The sequence below is a fragment of the Canis lupus genome, chromosome X, assembly GCF_048164855.1.
Source record: "Canis lupus baileyi chromosome X, mCanLup2.hap1, whole genome shotgun sequence".
NCBI lineage: Eukaryota > Metazoa > Chordata > Mammalia > Carnivora > Canidae > Canis > Canis lupus.
The window spans coordinates 69,639,207-69,665,308 of NC_132876.1; the positions used below are offsets into that span (position 1 = coordinate 69,639,207).

Here is a 26,102-nt window from a genome sequence, read left to right on the forward strand (position 1 = left end):
GAAAGGCAGCGTGGTGGGGGAGGGGGAACTCTTGAATTGAGTGTTAAAAATATTTTTTTTTAAGTTTTATTTATTTATGATAGTCACAGAGAGAGAAAGAGAGGCAGAGACATAGGCAGAGGGAGAAGCAGGCTCCATGCACCAGGAGCCCGACGTGGGATTCGATCCCGGGTCTCCAGGATCGCGCCCTGGGCCAAAGGCAGGCGCCAAACCGCTGCGCCACCCAGGGATCCCGAGTGTTAAAAATATTAAGGGGAGTTTTCCAGGTAAGCAAAATGGGGCAGCAGCACTGGGCAGAAAGAGAAGTCTGAGCAAAAACACGGGGCTGGGGACACCTGGGTGGCTCAGCAGTTGAGCGTCTGCTTTCAGCTCAGGTCGTGATCCTGGGGTCCTGGGATCGAGTCCCGCATCAGGCTCCCCACAGGGCACCTGCTTTTCCCTCTGCCTATGTCTCTGCCTCTCTCTCTGTGTCTCTCGTGAATAAATAAAATCTTATAAAAACAAAACATGGGGCCATGGTGTTCAGGGCTGGGATGGATGGACGCAGCAAAAGATGAGGTAGGAGAGAAAGGCCAAGGCCTGGCAGTAGAGGGGCCTGTGGTAAGGAGCTTGAACCGCTCCCTGTGGGTACCAGGACCCCAAGGGAGCAGGGAGCATAAATGGCCAGTTAGTGGTGGAAGGCTGTGGGGACAGGAAGGCCAGTCAGGAGAACACCCTCTGGCACATGCCCGGGAGCAGACAAGGCTGAAGGCTGGTCCTCAAACTAGCCGCTTCCCAGTCCTTCCAAGTCCACTGGAAGCTTCCAGTTGGGGCACAGTGGCGGGGTGAGGACAGGACACACAGGTAGTTCATTTGTCCTGATGTGAGAGGCCCCAGCAGGTGTCACATGGTGACAGTGGGCACGGCTCTGTGGAGGCAAATCCGTTGGTCTTCACTGCAAAAGCATCTCCTCTCTTCTCTGACGAGCGCACAGGACCAAGGCCCTGTTCACTGGTGGGGGGGGGGGGACGGAGCCAAGGCACACTGGGGCCAGGTCTGTTCTCTCTTCTAGGTGATGGGGGACAGGCTTTCCCACGTGTGGAATTTGTTTTTGTTTTTTCTTTCCACGTGTGGAATTTGACCCTCGGGAAGTTATTTGTGTGGTGGCAAAGTGTCAGCCAAGGAACAGACTGTCCTGATAGGAGGATCACGGACCTGAGGCCATGAACTCCTAGGCCAGAGCGGGCATGAAGGGCGGAACCTGGGAATGCTGAGGCCGAACAGACCGTGCGTGCGGGCTGGGACAGCCTGGTGCGCTCCTCCCCAACTTGGACGCTCACTGATTGGATTGCCCTGACAGCTAGCGGCTCTGTCAGCACCCACTTGTCTCATTGCCACAAGGGTTTCCACGCCTCGGGCTTCCAGGGCTTGGCAGCGGGCAAGCAAGCACTGGCCCCACGGAAAGGGCTCTACTGTCCTTTAGCGCCCGCCTTTCTGCTCAAGGCCCGTGTCCTTTCACACAGTCCCATCCTGTTGTACTTGACCCTTGATCTCCAGGCTCCCCCCACCCACTGCCTCCGCCTCCTTCTCAGCTCGGTCCTGGAGCACGACTTCCACACGTCTTTCAGATAAAGATTTTGGCCTTGTTGGGAAATGGCCTTTAGAGTAGGCCGGCAATTCGGATCCGAACAAATCTTTTTCGTCATTGTATCACCCTAGGAATGTTTTCATTTCAGGTCTGTCAGAAGAAACCGAGACATGCTTAGCAAGCCGACTTGTCAGCAGCAGGACCTGGGGAATATCCTGGCATTGCCTCGAGGAGATGAAGAGATGGGGCTCTAGCCATCTGGCCACGACAGAGCTTAGGGTCGGGGCAGGCCTACCTCGGGGGTTTCTGAGTTGCTCAGTATCTTCCCCCTGGGGCTGAGTTTTCTTTGGCTGAGCCTCCCTAGGAGGAACAGCAGCTGCCGAGACAGACTGAGCCTCAACAGAGTGGGGTGACAGGGCCTTAGCACCCGGGAGCTGGATTCCCTTAAGCCCTCCAGGAGCACTTTGGGGACTCCTTTTTATCAGGCTATGATTCTAGCAAATGAGAGGACATGTCAAAGGAAGCCCCCTGCAAACTTTAAAGCGCCACAAACAGGTAAGGAGTCTCCTCCTTCCTGTGGCTCAGCGCACACATGTCATGGCTTCTCTTTCGATCAGTCATGTCTCTTGACCATGATCATGGACGGGGGTGGCTCCTCAGGCTATTGCACAGAAGTCACTTTGCCATCGGCCGTGTCCCACGTCCCTGCTCTCAATGCTCCTCCTCTCTCTTCAGGGGGCCTGCCACCTGCTCTGCCAACTAGGACCTACCCTGGACCCGTCTCTCCTGTTTTCCCCTGAGCTCAGTGCTTTCTGGAAAGCCCGGGAGCTGGCAGGCCAAGCTTGTCCATGCCATATTTGTTACTCAGCTCCCTACTGCTAGTTTGGCCCCTGCTTTTTCTAGCAAACGTCTTTGCTGCAGCAGGCATTGCCCATCTTGGCAACCTTTTGGGAAAATGTCGGCATCTTGCCACCAAGAATATGGACATGCCTCACACCTCGTCAGTTCTGGGGGACAGGGTTTGGGGCCACAGCAGAAGACCAAGCGCATAGCGCCCACGAAGGAACTGGTACAAACATAGTAGTCTAGAACCATCCAGAGGAATACCTGACTCAGTCAGCTGATGGTCACAAAATCTGGAGTCTTCTGAAGATTTTATTTTTGAGAGAGAGCGTGTGTGCATGACTGCAAGTGGGGGTGTGGTGGGGAGTAAGGCAGAGGGGCAGACGGAGAGACAAGCAGACCCCACACTGAGTCCCACGTGGGACCCGACCTCACGACCCATGAAACCCTGACGGGAGCCGGAATCAAGAGTCCGATGCTTACCTGAGCCACCCCAGCACCCCTGAGTAGAGAGCCTTTGGGGCCCCAAAGGTTTGAGACTTCTTCCTATGGCTGTGCTGCCACCCTCCCTTCTCAACTCCTTCAAGAAGGTCTCTGAGCCACACTTCATTGCAACTATCATTTATTAAAAAATATATGTCTCCTTGGAAGGAACACTGGTAAACCAACTAGTGTCATGCTTACTTTGAATCTTGATTTCCTTCCCTGGGAGGGGCAGAGGGTTGAGCATCATTCAGAGGATACATCACTTAACATCAGAGAAGTCAACATTCCCGGCTCACCCCCCTCCTCACCAGAATCACCATTGGCCATCGCTTCATCACTCATTGCCTTCAATCCAGTGTACTGCCCAGGTGAAGCTGCTGCTCTTTCTTTACCCTCATTCTGGGCCCCACACTGTACAGTTAGCCTCATTATGCTGGTAGGAGAACTGTTAACACATTTCCTAAATGCGGCTGGTGGCACTCGAAGAGTTTTCGACATGGTGTTTGCACTGCTCACAACACTGCGGACTAGGAAGCAACGGACTGGATCCCAAGGCCAAGCACATGCATGTTCTCCCCAGTGTCCCACCCAGCGAGGGGGTAAAGGAGGCTTGGTGGCATCCAGGGAGTGTGGCAGGGTGGGCCCGAGCCACAGCTGCTGCCTGCACTTGTATGGTCAGAGAAAACCTCCCTTGACCGTAGTCACAGCCTTCTGACTCTGGGAAAAAAAAACCCACGGCTTCCTGTCTCACCAGCAAGGGAATCTTAGCTCTATGGGGTCACACAGAAGGCCTGAAAATCTGCTTTCTGCCTGAAGAAACAGTCAGCTACCAGCTGTTGGTGCATGTGCTGGGGTAGGGCATATGGAGCAGCTGCCAAAAAAAAACCCAGATCCAACTTCTCATTACATGGCTGGCCAAGCCCAGGGCCGTGCTGCTGTCCCAGCGTGGACAGCAAGTGACTCCCAGTCACCGTTGGGGGGGGTCCCACCAAGGAACCTGAGGGAGTCCAGCACGTTCCCTGCACGAGTAAAGGGATGTGCTCCCACCCAGAGCCCTGGCTCCCCCCTCTGCTGCCTGGACAGCCATGCCTGCTCACCTCCTTTCACAAGGCCCGGCTCCTCCACAATGTCAATGAGCCTTTACAACACTGTCAATTGGAGTCTACGCATTCACTTAAATAGTAAAAGTAAAATTTGGAATAATGAAAAGGCTGACACGGTAGCACAACATGGTTTTGGTTTAACAGCAGCTTAAAAATGAACAAAAAGGAAACCTCTCATGCAGACACATCAGGTGGCATAAAACAATAGGCAATTTAATCTGGAGCACTGTTAGCCATTCTCTTGCTTTCTGCGCACGGACTGACTGCATCTCCGGGGCAGCAGCTGTTTCAGGGTCAAGTGTCCACCCCTCTCACCCGAGGAAAGGCCCTCTGGCTGACCCCGCCGAGAGAAAAGCCCAGCTTTCAAGAGAATGACCGAATGTGAGTGCCCCTGGTACAGCACTTACTACCACTTTTGATACCTCCCCAACCAGTTGGGATAGAAGATGCCATCTGATTGGAATATGAAAATTAAAGCATTTCTCTAATAACACAGTACCATTGATGAAGTCTCCATAGATTTTCTAGTCTGAGTGTGTGTGAATATATATATATTATATGAGAGTGTATAATATATATATATAATAATTTCTATATATTTTATATAAATTACATATATATATCTATATATAAATAAGATACTTTCTGTCGCCATACGTTGCACCGTTCAGCACTGCATGATGGCAGCACAAGAGGCCAAAACGCCCGGGGGCATCTCAGCACGCGGCACACTGAGCTCGCTTCACAAGCCGTGCAGCTGTCCGGAGCCTGGCTTTCCAGCAGTCCTCCTCTCTTCTCGTCACTTCTGCTTGGTTTTTATGAAAACAATGACTCTGATGGATTTGCACCTGTGCTAGCGCTTGGGAAAGGTCCATGCAGGAATGGGCACAGTCACATGATGAGTGAGATGGCATCATCCCAAAAAATAAACTAAAACAAAATGAAGATTTAAAAAAACAGAACAGGACTAGAAAACTCAATTTTTGGGACATATCTAAAAAAGGGGACAAGAACAGTAGTCATTTGTTCTCCTGGTGGGGACAGGACTGAAGAGGGAGGAGGGAAGAGGGACTTGATGTCTTCTGTTCACAAGAGTGCTTGGTGGGGATTCTTCAGAGTTTTTCAGGGGATGGGACCCAAATGTAGTGCCCAGACTGGTCCTCGATGATTTGTTTGATCTTGTTGTAAATCTCTTCCAGTGAGTCACCCTGTACAATGGCTAAAGTGGAGAGGAAAACGGAATTGTTAGTGTGCTCCACAGCACCCTGGACCCAGCAATCTAGCCTGCCCCATCACCCTACGGCTCAGCCTAGCCGAGATGCCCACGTGGATGTGGACTCTGGTTTCACCAGCCTGTGAGCCTAGGGCCAGGAGGGAAAAGGGCAGGTGCTGGAAGCCCACAGCTCAAGGTCACCTCACTGAGACGGTGAGACTAAGAGGCAACGAACAAGAAAATGTATTGTTCAAACAACATTTACCGAGCGCCCCTTAAATGCCAGACTTTGCAGCTCCCGTTGCTCTTGGCAGCCATGAAGCCAGCAGCTGGTCACTGTAAATGGCCTTAGTAGAAGATCTGGAAAATCCCAGTTATCCAGAGAACCAAAAAAACCGTTTCTAGCAAGAGGCAGTGCTCCTGGGGTCATGACTTCTGTTCTACATCAGAGGTTGGCCCGGCAAACAAGGACATAGATGTTAACAGTAAATGGAGCTCTAGAACCCAGGGTCTGAGGGTGTGGCTACGAATCCTTCCCCCGCTTTACCCAGCAGCACTACCAGCTGGGGTTTACTCAGTACTAACCTGCACATAAATGTCACTGTACTTTTTTTTTTTTTTTTCAAAATTTTCCTTTAAATTCTAGTTGGTTAACATATAGTGTAATATCAATTTCAGGAGTAGAATTTTGTGATTCATCACTTACAAACAATACCCAGTGCTCATCTCAACAGGGATGACACACTCCTTAATCCCTGCCATCCATCTACCCACCCCCCACCCACCTCCCTGTGACTCTACTTTAAAGGTAAGCAACAGATGACACAGAAACTTTAACAATCTTTTAGGAACTGACCTTGTAAAATAGGTGGCCATATAACACACACATACACAAACCCAGTGACAGACAACTTGAAGACCACACTGAGGAATCATCATCATCAACAAACATTGATCAGCACCTAAAACATGTGAAACCTAGTACTAGATGGAGGGGAGGGGAGGAGTTGAGAGAGAGAGAGAGAGAGAGAGAGAGAGAGAGAAGCAAAGTAACATAGGGAGCCTACAATCTGGGATAGGAAGAGAAGACGAATAAAATGATCCAAGGCAGCAGTTGGTGGTGGTGGTTGATACTACAAACTGGCTAAACTCCTCCAGCTGGATGGAAGGAACTTGAGTATTCTGGAAAGATCTGATCTCCAAAGCATCCAAAAAGTCTGTGCAGGGTATCTAAGCCTTCTGGAGACACTTAAAGTTGTCTGGCTGGTCCCACGTTATCTGAGCTGGGCAGCAGGTATTCTCACCTGTGAAGTATTCTCCAAACTCCTGCTCCAGTTTCATAGCTTTGTCATAGATCTTATTTGCTTGTTCGTATGTCTGCCGTCGGTTCATTTCCCTGCCAAAGACAGAGGAGAAAAATGATACCAAACTGGATTCTATGTAGTTTTTTTGTTTTTTTGTTTGTTTGTTTGTTTTTTTAGCAAGTGAGCATGAGCTGTGGTGGGAGGGGAGGAGGGCAGGGGCTGAGGGAGAGAACAACTTTTTTTTTAAGAGTTATTTATTTACTTTAGAGACAGCACAAGTGGGGGAGGGGCAGACAGAGGATCTCGAGCAGACTCCCCACTAAGTGTGGAGCCCGAAGTGGGGCTCCATCTCAGGGCCCTGGGATCATGACCTGAGCAGAAATCAAGAGTCAGATGGTCAACGGACTGAGCCATCCAGGTGCCCCCCAGATTCTACATTTTGATTAACATAAAGTATTGCTCCCAGGTTCCCTAAAAATCTGCTTAGCTGCCCTGAGAGCAACAGTTGCCCATGGCTCAACATCTTCCTCAAACCTTCCAGGTTTAAAAGTGCAACTGGAATGCATGTGCGTGGACACTCAAATCAGAAGGAGCCCTCGGTGACCAGCCAGGGTGCAGACTTTCCTCTGAGCTTCTACCAGGTCTTACCCCTGCCCAGCAAATCAGTTTATTTTTTTGTTCCTTTCCAGGGCCCTCTCCTAGCTGGGAGTGTCTGAGTCTTGCAAATACTTACATAAGTGCTTCAATGGATTTGGGCTTGATGAAAATGGCTATGGGGTAAAGTTGTGCTTGCTGCAGCCTCTTGATAGCATTGCCAGAAACATCTAAGATACAGTGCTTGCCCTGAAAAGGCAAAGACTCTATCAGCTTGCCCAGTCCCAGTCTACCCAGCCCCAGGCCCTTACCCAGTGGCAACCCAAACATCTGGCTGAAAGGAAGCCAGGACCACTCTGAGAGGCCAGAAGATTCTACCCCTGAGGCAACACCCAGGCCCCCATTTTGCTCCTACTAGCCAGAAAAGGCCACATCTACAGAGGGGTCCGTATTCATGCCGGTGACAAGCTGGGGTGAGTTGCATGGAGATGGCCAGCCACCTCTATGCAGGGCCTGGGAACATGCAGAGCCGGCACAGCTTTGGTCAGCAGTGCCATTCAGTAGGCCCTGTGCTGAAAGGAAGAGGACCCTAACAGAATGTCAGCAGGAACCCTTTGGTTTTTCCTTTGAGGGTTATACTTAGCAGGGCCATCTCCTCTCTTACCCTCTCTGCAACTGCCCGCACTGACTGGATGCTGGTCCCATAGAGATTATCATTAAATTGGCCTGCTTCGATGAACTTGTTGTCCTGAATATCCTTCTCCATTTGTTCTCGGGAGACCACAAAGTGGTAGTCTTGTCCATCCACCTCATTATCACGTCGAGGCCGAGTGGTATCTGAAGGAAGAGACGAGATGCTATATGGCCCAAGGACAATGACTTGCCCCAGGCCAAAAGAGATGATGTGTTCCTCTCTCACCAGGGTCCCAGGGCCACTCCAGTATTTTCCAGGTGAGCATGTGGGGTGGCGAGGAGGGAAGTAGCTTGAAAGAAGTTTTTCTTGCCTACTTCTCTTATAACCACCAGGTCTCACACACAGGGAGCTATCTGCTTTACACTGGTATAAAGGTATAGTTTCCTAGGCCGTAACCTGGCAGAAGATGCCAAATGTGGGACAGGAGCCAGCAAACCTAACAAGCTGTCCACAGGGCTAGGCCAACACTACTTGGACTGGGCCCCCAGTAGTCCAATTCTCCCTGACCCTCCTCACTTAAACTTTTCTCCAAGGGAGGCAGCAGGCCAACCTGATGGCTTAGGCCTCTCAACCCCATCAGCCTTGTGAAAATCTACTGCTGCCTAATCTCTTCCAGAGCGTTACATACACCCTTGTTCCCAGAGAACCCTAGAACCTGCCCCAGACCCCTTCCGTAAGACATCAGAGTAATAGTTCCCAGGGCACTAAGGCCTCCCTTCCAAAACCTTCCTGGGCTCTTACGCGGCACACAGGATCCAAATTTATGTGGGAACTCCGATATCAGGTCATCGTTGACTCTGTCCTTCATTGGGCCCAGGATGATCACAGGTCTTGCATAGTGAACTGGACAAAGAGAGCATGGAGGTCATGAGCAAGGCCTCCCACCAGACAGCCTGTTCTACCTCCAAGTCTGCCTAGAGCACTGAGGCTCTGGAGCTGCCACTTAGGGCAGTGTCCACAGCCATTCTCTGGCTTTTAAATACAAAGACATCAAAGGGCCTTTAATTGGAAAATATCTAAATCCAAGGCAAGTCTGAAATCAGAAGCAATCTGTTCTCCCAACAGATTCGGGAGAAATCTCTGCATGGGCACCAGCAGCTAAGCAAGGTTTTTTCTAAGGAGCCACTACAGGGAGGGACTGGGACCTTTGTTTAGGCAATGGTCACAGCCACTGAAACTGACCCTTGCCATCTTTGTAAACCTGTCCTATCCTCTAGAAGGCATCTTGGCAGCAACAAAGGTAGAGTGAGGGGTGCACACTGGGTTTCCTTCCCCTTTTTCTTTTTTTTTTTAAGATTTTATTTATTTACTTGAGAGACAGGTGAGAGAGAGCATGAGCAGGGATGGGGGGTAGGCAGAGGGAGAAGCAAGCTCCCTGCTGAGCAGAGAGCACGACATGGGGCTCGATCCCAGGATGACCCGAGCCGAAGGCAGACGCTTAACTGACTGAGCCATGCAGGCGCCCCTCTTCCTCCTTTTCTCTAACACTAGGAAGGCATAGAAGAGAAGAAGATGCCCAGGGGCCAGATGTGCAATAAGCCAATGAGTAGGATGTGCCTTCCTACTCCCTCATGTTCTTCCCTCTATTGATGCCACCAACCCCAGTGTTGGGCCCCATGACCACGAGACTAGCTTGAAGGCAAGACTCTCAGACGGCGGCTTACTTTCTTGCCGTGTCACTGGCTCATATGACAAAATTGCATCCTCTTGTCCTTCTGCAACAAAAAAGGGAGACATGTTAGCACTTTATAATCTGCCTATGTCCTGGTCCCCCTACAACATCCACCTCACCCCACCTCTGCCAGAAAACAGCCTTGTCAAGTGGTACTTATTACCACCTGCCATGTGGCCCTATCTGCTACAAATTGGCAAGAAAGCATAGAAGCCCTTCACCACCCCTGGAACAGGAGTCAGGAGTCCTCTCATCCAGCAAAATATAGCTGACCAAAGAGACAAGACCCAGAAGCCGTGAAGCCTCCACCAAAAACCACCCCAATTTCTCAGGAACCGTTCTTACAGGTAACTGTCAACTATGCTCAACTACCCTCTTGCTTCGGTAAGAACCATGGGGAAGCTTTAACTCGTTGAGAAACACTGCCCATGTCCCCTAATCTGTAGGCAGGGGAGTCAGAGTACTCATGCAGGCCCCCCAAGTTGCAGACTGACTTTGCCCTTTTAAGGGTTTACCTATGCGCCCCCCTACACTGGAAGAAATATCCAAAGGACTCAAGGCTGGGCTAAGGTCCCCAGTGCCCTTTATGAGCAATGCTGAGCCCTGCTCTCTCCTCATGGTAGAGCTCCATATATCCTAACAATTGTTAACTTTTCCTAAAATAGTCACCAAACCACTTGGTTCTGGGTGCCTGGAGGTCCCAAGTGGCTGATGGCAGTGCTGGGGAAGGCAGTATTTGCATCAAGTCCCAGGATGTTTGCTCACAGGCTTCCTCTGAGCCTAAGACCCGTGGGCAGATTATATAAGACCTCTAGCCACAGTTTGCCAGAGGCCAGTGCTCCCAATGTTCGTGGGGTTCCAAATGTGGCTTCTGTGGCTTGATCACGGGATCTCTGGAGGAGAACTGGGCAGTTACCTGATCACTTAACCCAGCAAAAAGACAAAAGACACCGAGGCTTAACCCAGGAGGTCCAAGAGACCTGGAAAGGCAATTCAGGACAATATCCCACAGGAGCCATTTGTTGGTCTCTAAGCAAGTCTGTAAAAATGGCAGCATTTACAGCCCAGGATGCCCATGGCAGGGATTTACTTACTGGCAGCTCACCCTTCCCAGGGCCCCAGGGACAGCTTTAAGCCAGGTCCTGACCCGAAGTGCAGGCCTTATACTCTCCTTTAATTCATGGCCCAAACCCCACCCATAAGGACAAAATGGCCACAGCATTTCCAGGATCTCAAAGTGTACGTGGCTAAAAGAAGCACTAGCCTCTGAACAGATATGGCAGCCATGCAACAGTGGAATGAGGATGGCTGGGACACGTAGTGGAGCCACACAACATGGGGGAGAATGACACACACTTACTGGAACTGCTTTCGCTGTCACTGGTGTTGGATGTCACTCCCTCTGCAAGCCAACAAGAAAGAAGACTCCGATTCAGAACACACCACTGAGAGGTCACACGCGGCACAAAACTCAAATCCTCTAGGAGGCAAGACACTGAGCTGCCACCGAGTCAGGCCACAAGAGGCCTGCCACATCCAGGCTACCAAGTGGGAGGCAGAGCTCCAACCTTGAGCCCCTGGCCACCTCATTCTTGTCCCCAGAGCCCTCTCAGTCTGCCAAATCCCTCCCTATATGCTACAAGCCTTCCATCCTTTGGCAGCATCCTCTTCGTCTGAATCCAGAGAACTGACTTGGATGGTTTCCAAATCCTATCTCAAAACACATCTCCCAAGACTAACAATAGGAAAGGAAAGGCAGTGACAGTGGCAAAGAGAAGTCCAGGGACCAGGCTGCTCTTGAATCTCCTCCCCAGGCAGAGCCCCTGAAGTACAGAGTTGGGCAGTGCTCCAGAACTAAGAGGCTAACCACTGGCTGGGTTGGAGCTGTCAACAGGGAGATGCTCTGACAGTTCAGTAGGACCAACAACCCTCCTGCCACCACTATCACGTAGCCTCCTTCTCCTCGCTTGGCCTAGTGGTGAGGGAAGATGCTCCTCTGTCCACATTAAGACAGACATGTCAAAACACAGAAACAATGGACACAGAACACTTGTAGGCCAAGACAGCCATCCTGTCTCAGACCACTGTGCCTACCCTCATCGAAGTGTGGGCACAGCAGCCACACTCAAAGGAGGCACAAGGTACTGTGTGGCCCAAACAAAGCTCACCACTCCCAAGACGACAGGCAAATGAAGATGAAGCACAAACACAACTATGGACAGAGACACTGCTCGTTTCAGCCAAGATGACACTGCTCCAGACTGTGATATGCTGTGGCCCCCGTAGGAAGAACTGGATGAGTCGCTGCCCAAGGCTGGTTCCTGACCCTCTGAGGAAGCTCCTTTACCTTCACGCCTTTATTACTTATTGAAGGAGAGTATACACTGACAGAACCTGCCTGCCACAGCCATGTGTATGTGCCCCTCTGTGCACGAGGGAGGTGCTGCTAAGATGCTGTCATCATGGTCCCTTCATATTTCACTCTAGAATTATTTTCCAGAGAGGAGAGGTCAGAGTTTTCCCTAGCTAAGGCACTAAATATATATATGGTCCATAAATGCTGCTGAGACCCCCCCTGCCCCAACCAGCTTAGACCCTTAGAGATGTTCCATGGAAAGCCAGCCCATGGCTGTTTCCTGAGGCCCCTGAACCTGCTGGGATGTCCCAGATGCACAATGGGTAAAGGGCTTCACAGTACTCTTGCCTTTAGTTAGACTGAAACAGCTCATTCCTAAGCACAATTCTTTAGTGCTGTGTCACTGGGAGAAGCAGCCAACCAGCAGGCACCCCTCACCTCAATAATAGGCTAGAGATGAGCTGAGTGGTCATCCCTGGGGAGGTGCTTCTTGCCCACCTCATTTCTGAGGCAGGGCGCCAGGATGGCTCCCCACCCCTTCAAGGTACAAAAGGGAAACACAGACATGAATGATGGGCTTTTATCAGGGTGCCAGTGATCCAGAGCGAAAGTTGTGACATTCAGAGTCACTTGTTCCACTTCCTGCTGTGGTGTCAGAGTTCTCACAACACTGTCCTCCCCTCCCCCTTGCCCTCACCCACATTCCCTACACCCCCAACCCCAGCATCTCCACTCATGCCAGAAATACAGTTAGTGGTGTGTAAGTTTGACTTACTCAGATTCTTTGCTCCATAATAATCGTCACTTAACCCAGGGAAGTCCTGATTTCACAGACAGGAAGGACAAAGTGAGAGGGAGGGAGGGAGGGAGGGAGGGAGGGAGGGAGGGAGGGAGGGAAAGAATTGGGACAAAAGAGAAAATAGAGAAAAAAAGACAAGGGGAAGGAAGAATAGAGAGCCAGGTGAGCATTAGTGACAGGAGTATGAAATACTGTGAAGCCCTATAATCATAGTGGGGTTAAGAACGTTGCTATAGAAAGAATGCCCCGGGTCGGACAAGATCCCTGTGCTTCATACTGCCCGACTTGCTGCTGGAGAGCCTCAGAGTGGACTACCTTTCTGAGGTGGTCTATAGTCTATAGCCTGACAGGACAGGACAGGCGACTTTCTAAGGCTTAGAGTCCCTGCTTTGGTTGACTTTGTAGTTGCAGAGCCCCGGTCTCTGGCTCTGCCCCTGTAATCACCATTTCCCTGAGGGAGCACAAGAGAGCTAGCAGAATCACCATCATCCCAAGGAGCTTTTGCCTAGTACTGACTCTGTCCAAACCCTTCAGGGAAAGCTTCACGTAGTCTCAGCTGTGGCCTTCAAAGCTGACCGGAGTTGTGCAGACCACAGGGGATGAGATCAGCTTCTGGAGAATCAGCACTAGGCAAGTTTCAATTCTCACCCGACAGGCAACCCCTGACCCTCAGAGCTGGGCCATGCAACAGCGAACCCTCCTCAGGCTAGATCCAGCACAGAGGTTCCGGGGCTGATCCACTGAACTGTGGTGACCTCACATCAGACCCTTTCTTATTGCTCACGAGCAGAACCAACTGCACATGGTGCTTCTTCCTGTGCTACCCAGGATTATGACCCATAACCCTCCATTTGGAGGAAGGTACCCTTGGATCTACTAGCTATCGCTCCAGGTGGCAAGACCTGCGTAGACCATGACCACGAATCCGGCCGGCCTAGACAAAGTCAGTCTCCTATCAGTCCCAACAGCCCAGGACCCCAAGGCCTCTCTTTGTGAGGCAGGAGAGGAGAGGTTTACAATTCACCACGAGCCATATGAGAAGTATTTCACCACTTTGACCTGGTGTGTAAGGTTAGGGTCAGCAGTTCATTTCTGAGGCATACGGTAGAATACAAATATTTCTCAGGATTATATTGGTTCTTAAAAGTCCATTTAGCCTAGCTTCTGGCCTTTTCTACTGTTTACTGTTGTTCAATAAATTTTTATTTAGACAATGTTGAGTAATCCCCCTTGCACATCAATTCCTTTAAGCAGGAAGGATTTTATTTTGAAGGCTGGCTCTGGAATCACTCTGGGATGACAGTGAGCCTATTGGAGCTGTGTGGGCATCCAGGGTGCATATGCACATGCATGTAATTCAAGAAGCAGGTCCAACTCCAGGTGTCCAGGGAAGAAAAGGCTCTTCTCTTAACGTAGATGAGTAAAGTTAGGGAAAGAAATCACAGGAGGAAGAAGCCAGGAGAGCAACTCGGAGTCCCTAGACCTGGTTCTCTTGAAAAACCATTCTTCTAAACCTGACACTGTGGCTGAAAACTGCTCATCACTCCCACAGGAGAGCTTCACCGGACCCCCAACGTCAGTGCCAGGGGAGTCCTGGTAGGCCAGCTTTGCAACCAGTTGGTCCTTAGAACTTCCAACATTCTTTCAGAGTGAGCAGCTGGATAAGAGAGACCCAATATCTCCCTGTGCAGGCCAATTTCTATGCTGACTCCGCAAATAAGCAAGTATGCACGCGCACACATGCACACATGAACAGATGGACAGGGACACACACACACACACACACACACACACTTTCCCCCATCTTCTCATTAGGGGAGGTGCAAATGAGGAAGAGAGGGTGGGGCTGTGGGCAGTCTGCTCTCTGTACCCTGCTGCTACTTACGTTCCTGTATGCTGCTCTCCTGGGCCATGTTTTCTTTGCTCTTGTAAAATGGAAACTTTCGAGAGAGGCGGAAACTCTTTTTACGTTTCGTTTTGATCGACTGTGAAAGAACATGAAGATGGAGGGGAAGGACAGAAGAAAAAAAAAACAGAACAATGGATTTTAAAGCATGCAAGAAAAACTAAAATGGAGACAATGGTGAGCTAAATAAAAGACCATCTCTCACAAATGGAGTCTATGAGATTAAATGAAAGTTGATGTAGGAGGAAATTATGTTTACAGGAAAATGTTGTAGGGATGTTAGAGGTTTCTACCTAATCCAGACTCACAGCACTCATTGGCACTTTCTAAAGGACAAAGGTCACTGTAGCCTCCTGGACACATCCCTAAGGTGCCACTGATACACACAGAGTCATCTACTCCGTGTCTCTCTTACCTCTACTGCTCCAAAAGCTCTTTGGCCTACAAAGCTCATAGAAGAAAAGGGGTGAATGACTGAGCCCTCATGCCTTGTTGGTCTGAGGGGTGGTCAGAGCTCTGAGGCTGGCCTTCCTTGCTGGATAACAAGGCCAGGTTCTGTTCAGGGTCTCCACAGCTCTGACAGGGTCTGCGGCCAGGGAGATACCCACAAGTGGCTTCATGTGCCCAGAACAAGTCAGCCTTCCAGACAGTCGAACTCCAACACATCTTCAAGAGTCAGTAACCCAGAGGGAAGGAGTACAGACAGGACACAGAGTTTGAGTGCCCTCTCCCTGCTTTCTGAAAAGCAGTCAGTGTTCTGATAGGACAGAGCCAGCCCCCTGAAAAAGAGATATTCTGTTGTGCTCCCCAGTTCTCTTATCCAGCAGACAGACTCCAAGCTTCTTACTCCTCTTCTCATATTGGCTGACTTCCTTGGGGATCCCTACTTACCCTGTTAGACTCCATCATCCCCGTCCTGGCATGGAACTTCACGGTTTTCAATCGAGCTCTTTCTTTCTTTTCCACCCTGTTTTGGAGTCAGAAAGAAGTCCTGTTACTTACTGCCAGTGCATGGTCTCAGCAGCCACTTTTTGGCTCACTGAGTCATAACCATGTCTTAAGCACCAACTCTGTAACAGAGGAATAATAAAGCACATTCATTGCTCTCAAGCAACTTATAGTATAATAGGTAAAAAAGAAATCAATACCAGGAAGAGGGCAAGGAAGACCTCAAGAGCATGACAACTCACCTCTTTTTACTGGGGATCACACCGATTTGCTCACTTTCTCCATGTGGGGTCACCAATCTTGCCTGCCACCACTCATCATCAGATGCATTAATGACATGCAGAATGTCACCATAGGAGAAGCTGAGCCCCTGGCTTGGCAGGCAGCTGTCCCGAGTTCGATCATAATCAAACAGGGCCCTGAAATGCACAGCGAAAGATGAAGTCCTCATCCTAACCCTAAATGCCAGGAGTCTGACTCTCCTGGAAGGACGGCAGAGGACGGCCAATGCAGATAGTCAGCACAGACCTACCAGCCCCAGAACAGACCAGAGGGAATTCTCCAGGAGATTGCATCCTTCGTTCGGCCTCGATGTCGTAGATACGTGCCTTTTCTCAAAGAAACATCCCACTCTCCCAAGAAGGGGAATAAGAGAATCTCTTTCATGAACCCCACGGTCTCTAAGCTTCTAGACATAAGGTGGAAGTCCAAAGGAGAACATACTCAACAGTCTTCCCCCTCACCCACATCCTAAGGAAGCAAGTTGGGTCTACCAAAAGGCTTTCTCAGTTTATAAACATATCTTCAAAAGGTAGTTGAAGGCAGAACATAAAAATGTTAACTACAGCCTCAAACAATGAATGGTAAATGCTGCAGAGACACAAAACAGAAAAGGACCCTGTGTCCTGGGACAACTAAGGAAAAAGCAAAGACTGACATTCATCCACACAATGATAAAGTTGAAAAGGACCCTACAAAGAAGTCTCTTCATTCAGTCTTTCAGTCTCTCACTCTTACGTAGAGGGAGAGGGGGGCTCAGGGAAGAATAATGTGACCCAGATCACATACCTATCTAGGTATGTGAGGCCTAGGATGGAGGCCAGCTCCTCTGACAAGACATGCAGAGTAGAGTGCTAAAGGAGAAAGTGGGAAAAGGTGGGCTTGAGGAAGAGGAGGAGCCCAACCTGGCTGCCACTGGGAGTCCTAGGAAATGAGGTTAGAAATAAAGGCCTGGGGCAAATTTTGGAAGGTCCTGAATATATCTGATCCACTGGCCCCTGAAACTTGAGAGTAGGAAATTGACATGTCAAAAGAGCCTTAGGAACGTGAATCCACCCTCACATGTAACAGGGTAATCATGGAGTGGGATGGGTGGATTTGAAGGTAAATTTAAACCAAAACTACAAACTCAAAGGATCCACCACTGACTCTGGCTCCAGTGAAGCTGGCTCTTCACAACTAGCTTCTAGCTTCAGGAAACAAACTCACCTATATGAAAGTCTACTTTTCTCAAACACTGGATCTCACTGCGAATTGGTGATTTCGGTGAGAAGTTTGGATTTTTCTACTCGAGATCTAGGGTCTGACTCTTTTTTATATTCTCTGTTAGCACTTTTGTACACACAGCCCAGTGCATTTCCAGAACTAGTTCCAAGATTTAGAATTCTCCCCGTGGTGTGGTAGTCTGTGGCTCAGCTGCAAAGTAAAACACACTATTTCCCCATGTGCAGCCCCAAATGAAATACAAAATGTAGTAAAACTGTGCAGAGTGAAATACCCATCTACTTTTTAAACTTCTTGAAACAGAATTCCTAAAAAATCAGTATCAGGGGCGCCTGGGTGGCTTAGTCGGTCAAGCACCTGCCCCCGGCTCAGGTCACAGTCCCGGTGTCCTGGGATCAAACCCTGCATCGGGCTCCCTGCTCAGTGCGGAGTCTGCATCTCCCTCTCCCTCTGCTGCTCTTCCTGGTTGTGCTCTCTCTCTCTACCAAATCAATAAATAAAATCTTAAAAAAATAAATCACTATCAGATTATTTGACAATGAAAATACCCAAACTCTGACACAAAGCCCTTTATCTTCCTCAATTTATGCACTCGAAGCAGTAAGGAGGGTGGCTGAGGCCAGCAGATCAAGGAAGCACTCTGCCCAAGAGGTTCTTCCCTGGTTCTGTGTGACAGGATCAAATTGGAATGCATTTACCCTGCATTCGAAACGAAGTTTCCTAAAGCATGTTCCTACGAAGATGTGCAAGGTGAAGACCTTCTAAGTGACCATGAGAAACACTAAATGGCATTCTGGGCTTCACAGATTAAAACAAATATAGTCAAGAAAAGAAAAGAACTTGGATTAAGCACAAATTAGTTTGGGGAGGGAAGAAGGAAGATGTTAAAATAAATGAGAAGAGATTAGGATGAGGCTGTAGGACACTAGAGAGCTTACCGGTGAAAATTCAGAGACAACCCCACAGAACCATATCTGACCTTTGCCAACAGCAGTAAGAAGCTGGAGCACATATGATAAAGTTGATATAGACGTGTTTTCTGGATGTCAGGAATCCAATTATTGGTAATTTTTTAAACACCTGAGGTTAAAATAAAACTAATGTGCCAATTCACTTCCAAGAGGAATTTCAGAAACCTTACCATATGAAACCTTACCATATTAAAACACATATACCGCGAGCTAAGTAAAAACAGTAAGTGTGGATCCAAGTCACCAAGAATGCCAGCAGTGAGCACTGCACACTAGAGTGGCACCGTCTGCTTTGTTTTTACCCACAGGCACATGTTCCTTTTACTACTTTACTTCAAAAAATGTAAGTCAATATAAAAAGAAACTGCTTTCATATATTTTTGCTGTTTCTTTTTCTTTTCTGACACCTTTCTAAATAACTGCTGCTTGTTGCTATGTGTTGCATCACCTTTAAAAAAACATTTTAGACATTATATATTGGTTTTCTTTTTTTAATGTATATTTATTTTTTATTGGAGTTTGATTTGCCAACATATAGTATAACACCCAGTGCTCATCCCATTGAAAGATGAATATATATTGGTTTTCAATAGCACTCACCTATCCTTTTGACCCTGTCCTCCCAATTTAGTTATATCACATTTCGAGGATAAGCAATATTTATTTTTACATTATGATGTAAATAGTTTCCTTGGATGACTACCCCTACCTTCCTATAAGGTTTTTCTATGGCTTCTTTCCTCCCAGAAATACTGAATTTTTCATCTGATTAGTTTTTTACATCCTTATCATTTCATAGCTCCATTATTTAACACAGGCAGGGTTATTTAGATTTACTATCTCTTTTTGCTATAGCCAAAATATTTGGAAGCATTCTCCTCTATAGAGCCAGAAAAGCGAAGAATAGGAAAAGGATTAATTTTTTGCATGTTATTATAGTGTTTGAGATTTTATACTATTCATATGCATTAATTTCATCAAAAAATTATATCAATAAGTTCATTATGGAATATTTGAAACACAAAGTCTAAACAGAAAAATCACATTGAATATAACTCAGAACCATTCTTCATACTGTTGTGTTACTGTATAATATTCTGTAATAAATACACAAAAAAACAGATTTCACTGAGATGGAAACACGGTGTGTAGGTACAATTTAGCAACCTTAGTGGTCACTTGAAATTGTATCATTAATATTTCCTATACCATTAACTAGTCATCAAAACTAATATATATTTTTTATTTTAAAGATTTTAATTTATTTATTCATGAGAGACACAGAGAGAGAGAGGCAGAGACACAGGCAGAGGGAGAAGCAGGCTCCATGCAGGGAGCCTGACATGGGACTTGATCCTGGGTCTCCAGGATCACATCCTAGGGCTGAAGGTGGCACTAAACTGCTGAACCACCAGGGCTGCCCAAAACTAATATTTTTAAAGATGATATAATATTCTATTCTTAAGGATAGTCATTAATTAAACAAGTATTTTTGAACATCTAATATGCTCAGGCACTCTTCTGAGCACTTGAGAGAAAAAAAGAGAAAGAAAGCATCTGACTTAAGTCATTTACTTCTGGTAAAGAACATGTTTGGCTCTAAGTTCCATGGCAAACAAGGCAAAAAAGGGGCTATCTCCCAATAAAAGTGATCCCCAAGTCTATCTGGATTTTCTTTGATGAATCTGTGGATGAGGGACAGTGAACAACAGAATAAACAATGTTTTTAAACTATGATTTTGTTAAAGACATAGCAGCACATTTGAATTTGAAATAAAAGAAAAAGGATTTGAAGCTCTGAACTAAAATAACATCATTTTCAGCTGAGAATGTAAAATGAATGAACAAGAATTTACTTTTCTCGGGATGCCCACCCAGGTTGCTCAACGGTTGGGTGCCCACCTTCAGCTCAGGTCGTGATCCCGGGATCCGGGATCATGTCCTGCATCGGGCTCCCTGAGGGGAGCCTGCTTCTCCCTCTGCCTGTGTCTCTCGTGAATGAATGAATGAATGAATAAATAAATAAATAAATAAATAAATAAATAAATAAATATTTTTAAAAAAGAATTTACTTTTCCTTCAATCAGAACTACAAATGGAAGAAGAGCTTGGCAGGACATTAGAGCCTCAGAGGTCTCAAAGTTTCTTTCCAGCTCTAGCATTTCATGAGTATAAGTCTTTCCTATGTCTTCTCTACCAGGTTAAATATGCCCAGTTCCCTCACCAGTCGACTCTTCCACAGTCGTGATGGTGATTTCTTCTCCAAATCCACAATGGGGATTTTCTCTAAATCCACTTTTTCTCTTTTCCTGCTGAAATTTTATTTGACTATGAGCTAAAAAACTTCCTCAGAGATGACAGAAAGCAGGCCCAGAGGTGCATAGGGCCTCCCTCATCTAGAGTTGTGTGGTAGACAACTCTCACACCTTTGTTCCTTTATTTAAACATTCACTTTGTCTACTTTGTGTGGGGCACTGTGTTTGACACATGGGAGACCCAGAAGCAAAAGAAGTCCTGGCCTTGCAGAGTACACTGGCTGAGTATGTTGTAGTGAGAGGCACAAATGCAAGATAAGCCAAGGCCTAAAAGCATTCAGAGGGAACATAGGTCACACCCAGTTTGGGGAAGCTATAAGGAGGGGTTGACTTTTGAACTGGCCCTCAGTGAAGGTTCAGGATTTCAACAGGGAGATGGGGAGACGCCCTTCTGGCTAGAAAGAACCACGTGAGCAAAGGCTTAGAGGCAAGTAACCCAGGGTGTGCAGCAGGGTCAGCAGCACCATTATTTGGCGGCAGTGCAAGGCACTCAGTCTACAGTCCAGCTAAGGAGTCTGGCATTCACTTAGTAGGCCTTGTGAGACCGATTTCATGGTCTCAGCTTGTCATTAGCATGCTAAACTTGCACGTGAAGGTATAATTGAAAGAGAACAAGGGTGCCTGGCTGCCTCAGTCGGTAAAACGCATGACTCTTGATCTCAGGGTTGTGAGTTCAAGCCCCACGTTAGGCATAGAGCTTACTTAAAAAAAATAATAAGAAAAAAAAAAACTAAGAACAGGCTGAGTAGTAAAGTCAAACCACCTTTCAAATGATATATATTTCATGTAATCAGAAAAAAAAAGTATTAAATTAGACCTTAATGAATTTTGGGAGCACCTGGGCGGCACAATCAGTGAAGCATCTAACTCCTGATTTTGGCTCAGGTCATGAGCTCAGGGTTGTGAGATCGAGCCCCGAGTTAGCCTCTGCGCGGAGTACAGAGTCCGCTTCAATTTCTCTCTCCCTTTGCCCCTCTCGCCACTCTCTCTCTCTCTCTCTCTCTCTCTCTAAAATAAATAAATAAATCTTTAAAAAATGTAAATTTATTTTGAAAAAATATCAACTGCCTACTTGAGATCTTTAAGAACCATGCTTAACTGTGGCCATCTAGCAGTGACAATCTCTCTTAGGAACAGCCTGGAACCTAAAAGTGACAGGGACTGGCTAATGCCTCAGGTTGGAACTAGTAAGAGGATGAAGGAGCACCTTTCTCCACAGCATGGATATATTCTCCTATCTACTACCCCTTTTAATCCTTAGGGCAAGCACTAAAGAAAGTCAAGGTAGATACCATACTGTCCCTTTTAAATCAGATTGAACCACTGTCCCAAAACTGAAATCCTACACATGCAAGGCCCAAATGACATAGAAACAAAACTTTTCACCCTCTGACTCAAAAAGAATGAGCAGAAAAAGAAGAAAGAATAAAAGAAAGCAATACTTATTTGTCTCCAGACACCTAAAACCACATTTAACCACTCTGGTACCTTGGTCCCACCCTGTGTATATGAGTTTATTGACAAGATGGTGTATTGGGAGACTAGAAGCCTCAGAAACCTCTTATTATTTCTGGGTCTAGATAAAAAGCATTTCATGAAAGCCTCCGACTTGAGGACTGGTCAGTTCAGAGGGAAGCACTATGTCAAGAGAGAACAAAGCTTGTGGAAATATTACCATCTAAAGCCTAAGATCACAGTAAATGGTCTACATTAAAAGATTATTCTTCAACCCTGAATATGCTCCTCCTTGGTTATGGCCATACACCTCTGTGAAGCAAGGGAAAAGCCAGATCCTGGGTTTTCCTGCAACTTCTCAGACATGGCCAGGCAAGAAAAACACCAATTTCTCTTAAAAGCAGGGCAGAGACTGGCCCAGAGAAAAGCGAAAGTGGGCAATGAAGCAGCCTTCTGGAGCCAAGTCACACCAGCATGAAAAGCAGATGCTCGCTTCCCAGGGTCTGCAGGTTGGAGTTCCCGAGCTGAAGCTTTAAATGGAGCTGCCTATCTTCCTAAGGAGAAAACACTGCCAAAGGTCTTGAAAGATATGTTGTGTAAATGGTGACCTTTCAAACAGTATCCCCTAAGAGCTGTGTGTACCTGCCCACATAATACACGTGCTCTGGGGGACTTTGCCTAATCTTCCCTTCAGCTGGGACCTCACTGCCAGACTGGAAAGCAGGAAGATAATCAGCTCAAAGTAAACAGATTACCAGGCCAAAGTCTCTGCAGTTCAGATCCTAAATTGTGAGGTTTGGGTCTAAAAGATCCAGATAAATCAGAAGCACCTGGTATAGCCACCTTGAAGTCTTGGTGAACAGGAATGCAAAGAAAATGGCAAATACCCGGGAAACTGGTCAGGCAGGTTTCTCAAAACAAAGTAAACAAGAGCACTCCAGCACTTCAGCCTCAAAGACATGTGGCTGCTCCTGCTGCACTGACCTAGCAGGGCTCCAGCCATCTGTGTGGCCCGGGGTGGGGGTAGGGTGGGGGGGCTTTGCCAGTCCCCTCTCACCCTCATCAGCATCCCAGAGGCCCAGCCCAAGTTCCACCCTTCTCTGTGACCCTGCCCATTCCAAATTTCTTTCTTCCAAATTCATACTATGTATTTAGCAATGACCTTTCTTAATGTTTTCTACTTATGGCTATTTAACTCTTGTAGTTTTAAAATCTTTCATAGTATATCACCAAGGGGGAAGCCCTTTGAGGACTAAGGCCATGTCTGATGCTCACGAATGCTGGAGGAGATCAGGTTGGGGAAGCAGGGCACCAAATACCCTCCCAGTTACTCTCCAGTTGCTATCACTCAGAGAGTTTGCCCACTGCACTTCCCTCCCATATCAGTCAGGGTCTAAGACATTGCTTTCTTCCTTTGGTCAGTGTTCTGAGCTGTATGTTTGTGTTCCACCAAATTCATACATCAAGGTCCTAACCCTCAAGGTGATAGTATTTGGAGATGGAGCTCTTGGGAGGTAATTCGGTTTGGACGAGGTCATAATGGAAATAGTTCCCCTATGAGAAGAGGAAAAAATAAGATCTCTTTCTCTCTCCTTGCACATACCCAGGAAAGGCCAGGTGAGGACAGAGCAAGAAGGTGGCCATCTACAAGCCAGGAAAGTTGGAGGGGGTTGGTGCTCACCAGAACCTGAACCTGCTGGCACCTAGATCTTGGACTTCCAAATATCTAGAACTGTGAGAAATAAATGTCTGTTCTTTAAGCCACCCAGTGTATGGTACTCTGCTATAGCAGCCTGAGCTATAGAAAGTACCAGATAAAAGGCACATATTATTTGAAAATCAGCAGCTCATCCCTTTCCTGGTCCATATGAAGCACGCACCAAGAGCCATAAAGCAACAGTCACTCATCAGCTCTTGATCTTACTGCGAGAATTAAAATTGTGAGCAGCTTCTGAAAAGCAACCTAAAAGCCCAAACTTGAGTACTCAGGTCGACATAAGGTGGGTCATCACAAGAGGCACAAGTGCAGCTGACATCAAGTCACGTCTTCCAGGTACTCTTTGCAGAAGGGAACATGGAGAACAAGGAAGGGCATTGTTCTCCTTAGTTTACTTCAAAGTTTCAGGCCTTAAAAGTCAATTATGACATTAGAGGGGCAGTCAAGGACCGATTGCCCCACAATATGTGAACATTTGGGGTCACAGCACCTGTTGGGCCATCTGAGGGGATTAGGAGCCCAGGTCCAGGACTGCTGTTTGGGGAATATACTCTAGCAACAGGCAGTTAGAGAATCAATGATACAGTACACTCTGCCCCACCCTCAGGTAGCCCTGAACACTACAGAAATTGCTGTTGCATTTGGAGATGTTTATTATTGTCACCCCCAAATTCTGTCAGATAGTGAAGCCTGCCAAAATCACCTCACTGGCATTTTAACCCATATTGAAACTCATTAATGAACAAGGCAAAGTCAGGCTCTCCTAGGCACCACCCTGGGCTCTAAGCACAAGACAGATTAATGTCTGCTCCTTGACAAGAAGTAGCATTCTCCAGCCTTCTTTGATGACCAAACCAATATTTCTTATATGCTTTCTGGAATGCAGACTACAGATGCCCCAACATGATTTCCTTCCTAGAATGGGAAGAAGACTGAGATGGTAGATGACCAACCAGGAGGCCAGGGCTTCCCTGATGGTATCCTGTGGCTGTGAAGAACATACCCAGCCTAGCCGGAAGAGACTTGCAAAACCTATTTCTGCAAATATACTACTGAGCCTCTTGGCAACCTTTGGAGGACAAGGTCTTTGATTCATTCATTCAAGAAATAAATGAAAAAACATCTAAGTTTAGAACTTGGAGGTCCCTGGAAGTCTCACCTACCCAGTGTCTTTTTTGTACTACCTTCACATCAGAATTACCTGAGTTAAACACCCAATCACCCTGACCCTGAGCAAGAGGCTCAAGAGAGGCATATTTCTGTGGACTTTTCCAGTATGGAAGGCAAATTCACTAGCATAGCAAAAGCCCTGGAGTGGGCAGAAAGATGGCCTCTGCTCATCCTTCCTATACTGTTTAAGAGCTGAGTCTAGTCTGGTGAAGGGTGGGGAAGGCCCTGTGCTTTCCTACCTTCCACGTGGTAGCAGCTAATGTAAGTGTAATGTTCAGTTGCTAAAGTGAAACGGAAATAAATACCTATTGTGACAAACAAGTGGTTATTCCCGAGCGTTTTGACTGCTTGTTAAAAACATACATTTCAATAAATAAATAAATAAATAAATAAATAAATAAATAAATAAATAAAAAATAAAAACATACATTTCCCCAAACCCAATGAAGCTAAATAGATAAAAAGAGGAGCCCGGGGATCTGTATTTTTACTAGCATGCCAGCTGATTCCGATCAGCAAGTTTGGGAAATGTTGAAAGAACCATGCTCTATGGTCAGAACAACTGGGCTGAAATTCCAGTTTTGGAACTTCAAGGCTGTCTAAAGTCTCTGTTTTCTCATCTGTAAAATGAGAATAATGTCTACTTTGCAGTATTATTTAAAGGATTTTAACTACAACTGAAAGAGAATAACAAAGGCCCTAATGCATAGATGTCACCTGTTTCCCTTTATCCTGAAGACATCATGGAACTGCTGAAAACTTCTGATTAGATTATGTCCAGATTGTTGCTTTAGCTTCAAGCCTCTCTGGTAACATCCTGGCATGGGGGTGCCCAGCCTCTTCTGTAACATCTCCAGTAACAAAATATCAAATTTACTACCTCCGGACGCAGTTCATTCTGTTTTCAGACAGTCTTAATCATTAGGTCTTTCTTCCTTCTGTTGAGATGAGATCTGCCTTAGGTGACAGAACAAATCTAATCCCTTTTCCACATGATAGGTTGATGCAATTAACTTAGATATAAGGAAATTGAGGAGCAGCAGGTGCATGTGTGTTATGAGGGGGTTTCAATTTTGAGCAACGCCGCTTGTTTTGAGGCACTGGGAGTGCAGTTCATGCACATGTCCAGCACGTAGTTGATATGCAGGTCTGGAGTTCACCAAAGGGATCAAGGATGTCATTTATACAAGAGGATCTGAATCTGAAAATAAATGACTATAATTTAGGGGGCAGAGCTAATAAAAGACATTGAGGAATGGTTAGCAAGGTAGGAAGAGAGCTTTTAAAGAAGCAAGTGGGTAATTCGTGGTAATAAATATAGTGAAGAGGTCAGACCAATGGCAAAGAATCGGTGAACCAGTCACTGAATTTGATGACTAAGAAATCATTGTGGATCCCTGACAGAGTTGGGCTTCTGCTCCTCTGGAGCCTTCCGGAGTTGCTTGGAACCCCACCACCATGCTGAAAAGCAGATGCACACTTCCTT

General features: G+C 47.0%; 1 protein-coding gene across 8 annotated transcripts in view; it reads right to left on the minus strand.

The window, feature by feature from the left end:
* Positions 1–3,015: 3,015 nt before the first annotated feature.
* DLG3 (discs large MAGUK scaffold protein 3) overlaps positions 3,016–26,102 on the minus strand; it is a 55,442-nt gene continuing 32,355 nt past the window's right edge. For 5 of the 8 annotated variants that reach the window (XM_072817988.1, XM_072817992.1, XM_072817995.1 and 2 more), the window contains 10 exons: positions 15,728–15,904; positions 15,429–15,504; positions 14,517–14,616; positions 10,837–10,878; positions 9,469–9,519; positions 8,546–8,647; positions 7,775–7,947; positions 7,250–7,359; positions 6,517–6,608; positions 3,016–5,218 (listed from right to left, as the gene is read on the minus strand). In XM_072817988.1, the coding sequence (XP_072674089.1) occupies positions 5,112–5,218; positions 6,517–6,608; positions 7,250–7,359; positions 7,775–7,947; positions 8,546–8,647; positions 9,469–9,519; positions 10,837–10,878; positions 14,517–14,616; positions 15,429–15,504; positions 15,728–15,904 (1,030 nt within the window). In that variant the 3' untranslated portion in view covers positions 3,016–5,111. Of the gene's footprint in view, positions 5,219–6,516; positions 6,609–7,249; positions 7,360–7,774; positions 7,948–8,545; positions 8,648–9,468; positions 9,520–10,836; positions 10,879–12,607; positions 12,654–14,516; positions 14,617–15,428; positions 15,505–15,727; positions 15,905–26,102 lie in introns of all 8 variants that reach the window. The other 3 variants (XM_072817990.1, XM_072817989.1, XM_072817991.1) reach the window with 3 other exon arrangements.